We start from the raw sequence: 12,884 nt of genomic DNA on the forward strand, positions 1-12,884 counted from the left end.
CCTCAACTTTACAAAACATGTTAGGTTAAAAGAAGAACAAGAGGCACTCGTAGAACCACTCTCTCACAACAACAAATTCAAAGTTGGTGTTAATGTGATAGAGTACGTGGCAAGGGCTGTAATTTATTGTTAGAGATTTAAGAAATTAAAACATCCTTGCTCACAAGCGCGAAGTTGTAACAAGGTACACTTGGGTGGTAAAGGGTTGTGATTTATTGTTTGGATTTAATTTGGATAAAAGAATTGAAACATTAAGGGAATAATTTTGGATCTATATTGTGGATCAATATCCTGTCGGCGACGCCACTTTTGTAGCTGAGTGGTGTATTATATTAAAGGGGACAGTACAAAAGAATTACTGATTTACTGTATTAAAGGATAGAACAGATCCACGCGCAGGCCAGGGGCATATAGCAGGCCAGTCACAAAAGGGTTTTCTAATGTTTTATTACAATATCAAGTAAGTAAAGAAGAAGAAGAAAGAAGGAAGAGAAGATAGAGAAACAGTGCAAGCGATACGTAGCGAGATGTTGGCCTCTGGAACAACGCACACACACACACACTGCTTGCGACACAGCAAGAGAGAGAGCAGGCTCTAGCCAGTGACTGGCCAGGTGGAAAAGTGACCAGTGATCACACTCTGTCTCTACTTATGCAAGTTCAGCAAACTGCACTGACGCTTGCGTGGCCCATGAAACAAGAGGTCCCTAATCAGGGTAAATCAGATTAGAATTGTGTTTGTTACAAGGTGTTCTGTGATAGATTTCTAAATGATTCCTGAACCGATTTACGTCGGATAGGTTGCAAAATAAAGAGCTCAATACCTACTTTATAATGAGTATAAAATGAAGTGTTGATTATTTAAGATGAATTTATAATCTTACTTTAAGTCACCTGAGAAGGGTAAGTTTTAGCGAGCTTGTTGCTGAAAATTACAAACTGCTTTAAATCAGTTTAACGTAGGCAAACACAAATGGAATAGATTTACAGATGGAATTGCCACGATTCTGCCAGGGTTCACGACAGTATGTGGGATTGCAGTGGTCTGTACTTTGAAATGTACCACATCGTGTAGTTGATGCTGTATACATGGTTCCACAAAATCTATGGAATGTTATTATGTTCATGGAGATACTTAAACTGGTTGAGTGACACTGGTCATCACATTGCACTTGATTCATTTGTTCATAGGTCTTGATGGATGTGTCTTCATATGTGCCCACAAAATTGGGTAAAATAGAAAAAAAAAGGTGGGGAAAGGGATAAAGACAGAGGAGAATGAAGAAAGACAACCACGAATGTAATGGCAAATACTTCTATTTTTCTGTTGTTGTTTTTCATGTGGGGATATTCTGTATAAAACAATGTTGTTGTTTTTCTGAATAAAAATGTTGTTGTTGTTGTTAATTTTAAATATAAAAAAATGAATTGAGTGTCCATGTGTCCTGCTCAAGACTGGACATTTTTACTCCCACACTCTCCTGGATCTTGAGTGGTGGTCAAAGTGCTAGCCATCTGGATGAGACAATAAACTGAGAACTCATGAGCAGCGTGCACTTTGCACACATTTAAGAATCCATGGTGACAAAAGGGTTGGCAAAATTCTGTAGAAAAATCAGTTTTGACAGAAAACAAACCTGCCAACTGAGAAAAGAAAAAAGTCTGCTGCAGTTTCAGTTTCAGTAGCTCAAGGAGGCGTCACTGTGTTCAGATAAATCCATATACGCTACACCACATCTGCCAAGCAGATGCCTGACCAGCAGCGTAACCCAACGCGCTTAGTCAGGCCTTGGAAAAAAAAAAAAAGTAAATACATAAAAAAACTACGACTATAATATGTATAAGGCGCAAAAACTTGAAGTCAACTATAAGCGTACAAAATAAAAATAAAAGTCTGCTGCACTAAAGCGATGCACTCTTCCTGGGGATAGCAGTCCGAATGTCACACAGAGAAATACATAGAGACAAAAAGTGATACAATACAGTATGGTAATGCAGTCTGACCAACAGGACATATATATACAAGTGGAGTGATGGCCTAAAGGTAACACGTCCGCCTAGGAAGCAAGAGAATCTGAGCGTAATGGTTCGAATCACGACTCAGCCGCTGATATTTTCTCCCCCTCCACTAGACCTTGAATGGTGATCTGGACGCTAGTCATTCGGATGTACGATAAACCGAGGTCCTGTGTGCAGCATGCACTTAGTGCATGTAAAAGAACCCACGACAACAAAAGGGTTGTTCCTGGCAAAATTCTGTAGAAAAATCCACTTCGTTAGAAAAAAGAAATAAAACTGCACACAGGAAAAAATACAAAAAAATGGGTGGCGCTGTAGTGTAGCGATGCGCTCTCCCTGGGGAGAGCAGCCCGAATTTCACACAGAGAAATCTGTTGTGATGAAAAGAAATACAAATACAAAATACAAAATACAAATCTACAGGAACTGTTCTGACCACAATACAGTGCAAAAAACACAATATTTTTGCTGAGTATTTCAGAAGTTTTAATCTCACACACACAGACATCAATCAACAGTTTCAGGGACAGAACACCACTTTGGTGCAACAAAGAACAATTTGGAACAGAAATCTTATTATCAAAACAAGACAGGACTTCACAAGTTCAGCAAAATTAACTTTCTCAACCTCTTCAATAACCCTATGACATATATATACGCCATGAAACATGCATCGCTGTCTGCCCCATGATGTATATATATGTGAGCATCCTTTCAGGATTTTTCACAGTTCTGTCTTAAAGCTGATGCGTCCCAACCAGTCGGAAAGCTTGATATGTCCACTTTAATTATCTGCAAGGAGCAATATCCAGTCATACTCTGATCATTTCTGGATGTTGTTGTCAATACCCCCCTCACAATGCTTTCAAAATGGTGGATGACAATTCACAACCTTACCCTAGTGGCTTGAAATAGCAGTGTGTTACAACAACAAAATTGAGATTTTGCCATTGCAGATGTTGCAAAAGCTTTATACATCACTGACTTTGATGATCTGAGTGCTAATTGTGGCAAAATCTTGTCAGATGGTTAACTTGATGTTAAAGTTTGAATGATTTACAGAGAAGAGGGAGGGTGGGGGTAGCTGAAGAGCTGGATGTAGCCAGCAAAGGAGAGAAAGCAGAGCAGGAGGTGAGTATAGCTCTGTGGCTGACACAGAGTTGACCTCAAATACAAAGATCCACTTATTCTGGGCAGGGGGAGATGGAGAGCATGATGAAGGGGGTGAACAGTTTCGTGGAGTTGTGAATTGCCTGTACAACATGATTTTAGAAAAGCATGCTCGCATTGATCAAACAGCTATCATCTGCAAGTGACCTTGTGAACAGTGCTCACCCCTACACTGTGGGCCAGCTGGGTCACTGTTAACCTTTTTGATACTGTGTGAAAGTGAGCATGAAGTGAGTGGGCATGGCACAGGCATGAGCTGGCAATTGAAGGACATGTATATGTATAATCACTGTGTTAAGTGAACTTCTATCAGAATTTGATAGTCTCTTCATTTTCCTTTCAGAAAAGTATGGGTTATGTATACTTTCTTGCAGTAGTTCATGTGCTATAATTTTTGTTGATTATAACCCTCCACAACTCAAAACCTACCTGGCAAATTGGAAGCACAAGTCAAAACAATACTTGGCACTGCAGAGGTTAAAATGAACAACATACAAAATGCTTATGTTCCTAAAATTAGCAAGAAAAAAAATACCGTCTTCAAACAACTGCTAAAAGATATCAAAATATTAAAGTGAACAACATCAACATCAAAACTTTCTAAATGTATACAAAATGTTTATATGTCTAAAATTAGCAAAGAAAAAGTACCATATTCAAGCAACTGCTAAATGCTAACAGAATATTAAAGTGAACAGCATCAACATCAAAATATTCTAAACGTATACAAAATGCTTATGTGTCTAAAATTAACAAGGAAAAAACCCATATTCAAGCAACTGTAAAAAGCCCTCAGAATATTAAAGTGAACAACATCAACATCAAAATATTCGAAATGTATACAAAATGATTATGTATATAAAATAAGCTACCAAAAAATCCCATATTCAAGCAGTTGAAGCCAACAAAATAGAAAATATATTTATTTCTTATCACTTTTAACAGACTAATGAAACTGTACTAGTATTTTGTTTGCATGAGGTATGTTTTACAATTAAACATTTAACCAAGACCAGTTTTAATAGTGGAATGGTGTTTTGTTGGAGGTTGTTTTTTTGTGTTTGTTTTTTTTCTTCTTATTATGGATGATCTTCATTGTTTTGAATACTTCCTGGTTTTGACCATCACTTTCAGATTCTTTGTTTCAAATGCCTTTTAATAAACTTGTCTCACAAAAAAACAACAACAACAAAAACCCACTAAGTAGCAATAAGTGCTATAAATTATGTTGTAAGTGTCCACACCCACTCTGCACAAATTTCATCCAGAAGTGAGGGGCAGGTGTTGACTGGGTACTGAACCTTTGCAGAGGACCATTCCTTCCCCTGGTTTCACCACACACCACTGGCTGCGCTGGGAGAGAGAACAACACGCTAGGAACTGAAACAAACAAGACACCGCATCGTGTACTGACATCATGCTCTCACTTGGTTTTTCAATGACGTATCCACGTCTCAGTGCAGGTGTGTTACGTTCTTCATCACCCCATTCAAATGTGCACTGCTTTGTAAAATACCACAATCACAAACTGCAAACAGAATTATCAACTTTTCAAAGTGTGGGTGTGGGTGGCTTACAAGGTATTTTATCCAATGCACAATTTTTAACCCAAATTGTAGGATGGGTTGGGTTTTTTTTACTTGATACTGGACGTTTACAAGGTAGTTGACAGTATACAAAAAAGTCAGTCAGGATGACATGGAAATGATGTTTTTTAATCAAACATTTTAATTCACAAAATGTGTACAACCCTTGATTTCAAACTTCTCCACACACATTGGGGTTGTGTTTTTTGTTATTGTTGTTCTTATTTTTTTAAGGACAACATGGAAATGTATCATGTACAAGCATTCAGAGCATCAATAACAGTACAGAAACTGGTTCCAGGTGTGACAGAAGAGGTTCAAGGTGACAATGATGGGGACAGCTTACCTGGAACTGGCTCCAGGTGTGACAGAAGAGGTTCAAGGTGACGATGATGGGGACAGCTTACCTGGAACTAGTTGGCTCCAGGTGTGACAGAAGAGGTTCAAGGTGACAATAATGGGGACAGAAGAGGTTCAAGGTGACAATGATGGGGACAGCTTACCTGGAACTGGCTCCAGGTGTGACAGAAGAGGTTCAAGGTGACAGTGATGGGGATAGCTTACCTGGAACTGGCTCCAGGTGTGACAGAAGAGGTTCAAGGTGACAGTGATGGGGACAGCTTACCTGGAACTAGTTGGCTCCAGGTGTGACATTAAAGGTTCAAGGTGACAATAATGGGGACAGCTTACCTGGAACTAGTTGGCTCCAGGTGTGACATAAAAGGTTCAAGGTGACAATGATGGGGACAGCTTATCTGGAACTGGCTCCAGGCGTGACAGGAGAGGTTCAAGGTGACAATGATGGGGACAGCTTACCTGGAACTAGTTGGCTCCAGGTGTGACAGAAGAGGTTCAAGGTGACAATGATGGGGACAGCTTACCTGGAAATGGCTCCAGGTGTTACAGAATAGGTTCAAGGTGACAATGATGGGGACAGCTTACCTGGAACTGGCTCCAGGTGTGACAGAAGAGGTTCAAGGTGACGATGGGGACAGCTTACCTGGAACTGGCTCCGGGTTTGACAGAAGAGGTTCAAGGTGACAATGATGGGGACAGCTTACCTGGAACTGGCTCCAAGTGTGACAGAAGATGTTCAATGTGACAATGATGGGGACAGCTGTACCTGGAGCTAGTTGGCTCCAGGTGTGACAGAAGAGGTTCAAGGTGACAGTGATGGGGACAGCTTACCTGGAGCTAGTTGGCTCTAGGTGTGACAGAAGAGGTTCAAGGTGACGATGATGGGGACAGCTTACCTGGAACTAGCTGGCTCCAGGTGTGACAGAAGAGGTTCAAGGTGACAATGAGGGGGACAGCTTACCTGGAACTAGTTGGCTCCAGGCGTGACATAAGAGGTTCAAGGTGACAATGATGGGGACAGCTGTACCTGGAGCTAGTTGGCTCCAGGTGTGACAGAAGAGGTTCAAGGTGACAATGATGGGGACAGCTTACCTGGAACTGGCTCCAGGCGTGACATAAGAGGTTTAAGGTGACAATGATGGGGACAGCTTACCTGGAACTGGCTCCAGGCGTGACAGAAGAGGTTCAAGGTGACGATGATGGGGACAGCTTACCTGGAAATGGCTCCAGGTGTGACAGAAGAGGTTCAAGGTGACAATTATTGGTTCAGCTGTGCCAACAATGCCTTGCAAAACTCTGGCAGGTCCTTGGGAGTCCGGGAAGTGATCATGTTACCATCCACCACCACAGCTGAATCTTCAAACACAGCTCTGCAATCAAAAATATGACACAAAATAAGCAAGACAAAACAAGAAGCTTTTCTTTTTTAACCCAATGGGGGTACATTGAAAAAAATCACCACCGGCAAATGAGAACATCTCAAATGCATGAAGACATCAAATTCAAATCAGCAACATGAAGTGGCAAAACACAACTTCCAACATGAAACTAAGAAAACATTAAATGATGTGTTTATACATATATATATCTCTCTCTATATATATAAGGAAAATTATCCAAGCCATATATACAAAGCAAGGTCACAACAGAGCACACAAAATTATATGAAAAGCTCATTTGTACATATGGTCTCGTTTTCTATTCAATAATACATGTGGCCAATTTAGAGATTAACACACATGAGTCTTGAAGGCCCTGTCTGTCCAGTCGTTGTTGTTGTTTCAGCCAAATTAGGTGTTGACAGACAAAGTAAATCTGTTGAAGTTTTGAAAGACAAAGTATTTCCAAAGTAAATCTGTTAAACTTTAACACACAGACACACACAGATATGCATACATATACAAACCTACACACAGACAGATATTGGGACAAGCATAACAATGCTGTTACAGACTCATTCTGTTCACACAAGGGAGCCAACCAAGGTATAATCGATGCAGTTACAAGGAATACTGTCTGGTTCAAAATTATAATGACTACAATGCATCGGCTGATGAAAGCAAAAGCAAAACACAACGAAACAAACCACAGACCCAGCATTCTCCATGTCATCCTTGATGGAAATAAAACCAGTGGCTCGCTTGCCCTTCAGCAATTTGCAGGAACAGAACATGTGTGGCCCATGGCAAATTGCTGCCACCGGGCGACCTGTATACACACACACACACACACACACACACACACACACACACACACACAAACTTAGCAATGATAAAGATTTGTGGGTTCCTCTCACAAAAAGGAATAAACCAAATGTATTGACTGAGAACAACAAGACACTGTTGTGTGAAATCAATCCAGAAGAACATCTGAAGCTTGAATATTGTCCTGAAAAATAATACATCATTCCCCATGAGGAAATCGCTGCAGTTATCATACACTGAAAATGATCCCAATTCCCCTTATCTTTGGTTGGGATTAAAGTATTTAAACATAATGATCTACAATAGATGAACTGCAAGAAAATTAAAATCTTGGTAGATTTCTGCAAAGAGAAGGGATTGCGTTATCTGATTAATGGGGCAATAATGGCATAAAAAATATGAATATAATTTTTTTAGGATCTGAGGGTCATGGGAGTGTACAAATTTTTTTCTTCATATAGCATTATTCCTGTATCTCATTTTAAAGACCTTTCTAAGCTGAATAGACTACAGAGATCACTTTACTTCACCAAAATAGCTTTAAAATGATGAAACTGTGCCCATTTTGCTATTTTGACATTTTGCCAAGGGAGAATTTGAGAAAACTTTGGATTTTAGAGCTCAATATCAAGAAAACTATCAGCTTGTATAACCGGGAAAAAAATAGGCATAATTACAATATACAAAATATTATATTCCTTAGTTTCTAGCCTTCTGTGTTGCTTAGTTAACATGCAGTGATCCTGTAAAATCAGAGATTTGTCCAAAATCTCAAAATGACATAAAAAGGCTCAATTTCAGTGAATGTCACTTGACTGTAACTTTGGTTCTAACACAGAGTCATAATTTTTGCTGTGGGGTATTTGTTTTGACTTGCATATATATATATATATGTCTGAAGATCGGAAAATTGCAAAGGTGATTACAACCTACCCAAGCTATAGACATTTTTAACCAGGTCCAGAAACCGATTGTCTCTTCTCCAATAGTCAGGTGCCCAGCCCCCTGGAATGATCAGTGCTGCCAAGTCCTGTTGCAATGCAGACAGCATGATAATAATAATACCACTAATAATAATAATAATAATACTGCAACTACAACTAAATATTTTTAAAAGACAAGACAACAGAGCAGCATCTTGTGAGGAGACAAATCAAAGTACTTTCACACCAGACATCCACATGCATGCATGATCATCACGGTCTCCTAAATCAAAGAGAAAAATAGATATATAAATCTATACATTATACACAAACTTGGAGAAATAAAAGACAGAAAGTGGGGAAGGAGAATCCATTTGTATAGAGGTAGTTTTTTAAACCGAGGCTTTGACATCACAAAAAAGCGGGCTTGTTCCAAGTGAAAGAGAGAAAAGAGCAGCCGATCCTAGACAGCATGATGGGGTGTAGAGGTAAAGGCAATCACAGAGACAGGAAGAGGCAGATTTGTTAATGACAGTGACGGGCCCAATAGCCGAGAGGTTAAAGCATTGGACTTTCAATCTGAGCGTCCAAGGTTTGAATCTCCATAACTGCACCTGGTGGGTAAAGGGTGGAAATTTTTCCGATCTCCCAGGTCAACATATATCCAGACCTGCTTGTGCCTGAACCCCCTTCATGTGTATACGCAAGCACAAGATCAAATTTAATATGCAAGATCCTGTAATCCATGTCAGTGTTCAGTCCATTATGGAAACAAGAAGAAACCCAGCATGCACACCCCCAAAAATGGAGCATAGCTGCCTATGTGGCAGGGTAAAAATGGTCATACATGTAAAAGCCCACTTGTGTACATACAAGTGAACGTGGGAGTTGCAGCCCACGATCAAAGAAGAAGTCAATGACAGAGTCAGTTGCAGCCCATGAATGAAGAAAAAGAAGATACAGATTATAACATGTTTGTGGACATACCAGTGAGGATGTTAAACTTTAAGAAATCCATATAGACATCATTCTATCAATCTATGTGACTTTTGGTTTATTGAAGAAGAAAGAAACAGTCCAGCAAGAGAGTAAGCAAGCATGCAAGACAGACAAGAAGAGACATGCAAAGACTTTACCTCAGCTTTGATGTCATCAATCGACAGATCAGGCTTCACCGGGTAGCCATGTTTTCCTTTGTACACAACATCTTTCACAGGCCCAATGGTGACTGTTAGATATCCTGCCTCTTGAAAGCGGTACAGCGGATAGATCAACTGGAAAATACATCAAATACTGCACTATAGGCATGTCTTCTTTTGCATAATTAACTTAGTCTGGTATGTAATACAAAATTATGTCAAAAAGGCCACAACAACAAATGTACTCACCTCTCCTCCTGTCTTTCCCTGTTTTTGTTGTCATCTGTTGTCCACCTGTCTTTTCATGTCTTGACTCTAATTCTCTCTCTCTCTACCCACTCATATTATCCTACTTTTCTTTATAATCAAGATGGTTGTTAAAAAGTCAATTGTCAACAGCATTTGAATATTTATGCACACAACTGATCACTCTATGACAGGAAATAATATATTGTTGACAATCATGAAATGGCAAAGTTGATGCAAAGGTTCACACACACACAAAAAAAGTGAAAATAAAACGTATCAAAATACATATTGTCACTGGTCACTGAGATAACTAGGGGTTGCCAAGCACAAGCCTATAATCTGCACACACACACACACACACACACACACACACACACACTTGTATTCAAACTCCTATCCTTAAGAGACATTTTCTGTGCGTTTCAAATAATTTGTCTTTCGTTTTCAATTACCATCACGGTCTCGTCCTTTCTCCAAAGTTTGACTGGAAAATCAAAATGAGCATCTCATCATCTGCCTTACAGATGTGGTGAAATGTAAATAGATTTGTCCGACGCACTGACGCCTCCTAGACGTGAGAAACTGAAATCGAACTACTACCTGCATGACACATGACGTGTAACTGAAACCTCTTGATTTGAGGTGGAACACTGCCAGTGGCAAAATTCGGTGAGGAAATACGACAGATATGTTTATTATCATCACCCAAGCACTTCTCATTACCCCATAGTCACTGTCAAATCCTGTCGGGGTGGCGTTTTGAAAAGAAGCCAACAACAAGTCGTTGCTTGCTGGCAGTCGAGGTGGGGGTCAGAAAGTGTGGAGGAAGAAAGGGGAGAAGACAGAAGGCCACGATAAGAAAATGTCAAAGCTGAGGGCGTCGATGATATTTACCTCCGCATCTTCGAAGTTGAACTCCAGTAAAATACCAACTTTCCTCATTGATGCCATTTCCGCGTTGAGCAGCCTTGTACAAATAGATCACTAACTTTGAAGACACAGAAAGTCGAATCATTAACTTCCGGTTGTAATGTTGTGGCAGTTTCAGTTTCTCTTTCAAGGTGGCGTCAAAGCGTGCGTACTGATCTATACGCCATACCACATTTGCTTAAAAAAGTAAAATAATGAAATGAAAAACGTAGCACACGCCTGACCTATGAATGGACCAAAGGTATGAGGTATTTTATTTAACTATACAATAAGATGTAATGAAAATCAGTGATACATGCATGGAAGACACATGATGGAAATGAATAAGATTTTTTTTTTTTTTTTTTTTTTTTAAATGAGCCACGTTCAACGAATTTGTGCACGCCTACACCGGCAGTGGCAACGCCTGGTCCGGCTCGTCATGAATTGGCCTCACTGATCTAAAAATAGAATCAGTGATTGGCCTTCGCCGGCAGACACATAACTTAAATCGAGCGAACACACACACCCCGCGGCGTCGCGAGCGCGCGCGCACTGCGACACACAGTCTATATGTCGATGATGAACCAACCAGACACAATTGAAAATCCATGGATACAATTTGTAAAGAATATTCTTCACAATGTAGGATTAGGTCATGTTTGGAATAATCAGTCGACATTTAGTAACAGCAGACTTAAATTTACATTACGCCAACAACTAAGAAATAGATATGTACAATTCTGGAAACAGAGAAAAACTGAATGCAGTAGATTAGACTTCTACAACAAAATTAAAAGAAACGATTATCAAATTGAGAATTATCTAACTGATAAAATCGATCCTGCTCACAAACAAGCTCTTTGTCAACTCAGAATAAGCGCACATTATTTAAACATCGAACGAGGAAGATATGCAAACATTCCCAGAGAAGAGAGGTTATGTGCTATATGTGAAGTTGTTGAAGATGAATTGCATTTCTTAGATTCGTGTATCTTATTTCATAATTTGCGAAGCCATCTAATCACTACTATACAGCAGTATGATCATCAATCAAATGTGATCTCTAGAAAAATACAAAACAATATACTAAAACCAAGTGATTTATTCACCTGCGATGACTGTCAAAAAACACTTGCCAACTATGTATTTCAGTGCATGCGTATTAGATGACCGTTTATTTCTTTGTTCCCTTTGTTCTTTGTTGTGTCTATTAATCCTTCGGGATTTTATGACAATAAATGAAGTCAAGTCAAGTCAAGTCAAGTCACACACACACACACACTTGTTACAAGTTTTGCCTTCTGGAGCCCCTTGCCATTTGCTTTTTTTGTTTGTTTGTTTTTGGTGTGTGTATGTGTGTGTGTGTGTTTTCTTTTTTTTTTTCTTTTTTTCTTTTTTTTTTTTTTTCTTCTTCTTTTTTCAAAGTTTGAGACTGGAGAATGCCTCGAATTCCTCTACATTTTATATCTAATTTGCTGTTTTGCTCAGAGTGTGTTGTAATATGTTGAAGTATGACAAGACTCAACATTGACTTTGAAAACTGGAGCAACTGCATGAGTTTACTGACATTTGACATGGCCGGCGTTACATTGATTCAGCCATTGTGGCTAAATCTAGAGGAACGAGAGCAGTGCGCCAGTACTGTACAAACAACGTTATTTACGGCTACTACAGTGGAAGTGATGCAAGTGTGGGGTGTTGCTATGGAATCAAATATCACTACAGAGTGTCAGTGTTGTATCGTCTACAGATTTTTAACTTTCGTGCGAATATGTGTCTTTCAGGTTCGGTGACCTATCATGTTTAATTTAAAATCTTTTTGGTATATCGTTTTGCCTTCTATTAACTGCGAGTGGCTCCACTGCTGTTGCGAAAAGTGATGGGCTGAATGGCCATTCCCAGTGATTCCTCTTTTAGTTGGGAAACTGGCGATCTGACATCCACCCTTCATTGCAAACACAGCTTTTTGTGTTCTGTATCACCGTGGATATTTGGCTGATATAATAGTGTATCCCCAAGTTCAATGTATCAATGCCTCGACAACCCTAAAGCAATTGTTGCTCCTGTGCGTGTGCGTGTGTGTCAGTATGTGTGTGTGTGTGTGTTTGTCCTCTCGTGCAATATTAATGTTCTTTTTTCTTTGTTTCTTTTCTCGCTCTTTCACCTCAGTTTTTCGTGGAAACCTCTTTATTCAATACCCTCTTTTTCTTTCATGTTTTTCTACTTTCCTTCTTATGTGTCTTTATTTCTTTCATTGTCTTTCCTTACATTTGACATCATTCGGCAAATTTATTCATCTTTTCACTCCTGTTAGAGCATAGAGGA

At 39.5% G+C, this 12,884-nt stretch overlaps 1 protein-coding gene across 2 annotated transcripts; it reads right to left on the minus strand.

The window, feature by feature from the left end:
* Positions 1–447: 447 nt before the first annotated feature.
* LOC143275034 (general stress protein 18-like) lies at positions 448–10,698 on the minus strand. 2 transcript variants are annotated; one of them, XM_076579099.1, is made up of 6 exons: positions 10,542–10,698; positions 9,396–9,533; positions 8,270–8,366; positions 7,226–7,340; positions 6,347–6,502; positions 448–4,542 (listed from the first exon to the last, which is right to left on the minus strand). In XM_076579099.1, the coding sequence occupies exons 1-5, from the start codon at positions 10,596–10,598 to the stop codon at positions 6,391–6,393; spliced, it is 519 nt and encodes a 172-aa protein (XP_076435214.1). In that variant the 5' UTR covers positions 10,599–10,698; the 3' UTR covers positions 448–4,542; positions 6,347–6,390. The 2 variants fall into 2 exon arrangements, with proteins under 2 accessions (XP_076435214.1, XP_076435213.1); XM_076579098.1 differs by having other exon boundaries at positions 4,433–4,569.
* Between the last annotated feature and the right edge of the window lie 2,186 nt (positions 10,699–12,884).

This window comes from Babylonia areolata, chromosome 29, assembly GCF_041734735.1.
Source record: "Babylonia areolata isolate BAREFJ2019XMU chromosome 29, ASM4173473v1, whole genome shotgun sequence".
Lineage (NCBI taxonomy): Eukaryota > Metazoa > Mollusca > Gastropoda > Neogastropoda > Buccinidae > Babylonia > Babylonia areolata.

Coding starts and splice junctions, on each gene's coding strand:
- LOC143275034 (XM_076579099.1), bottom strand. CDS start 10,598: ATGGCATCAATGAGGAAAGTTGGTATTTTACTGGAGTTCAACTTCGAA. Junction 8,367..9,395: donor TTGATGACATCAAAGCTGAG/GTAAAGTCTTTG, acceptor GCATTGCAACAG/GACTTGGCAGCACTGATCAT. Junction 6,503..7,225: donor GATGACATGGAGAATGCTGG/GTCTGTGGTTTG, acceptor TTTTGATTGCAG/AGCTGTGTTTGAAGATTCAG.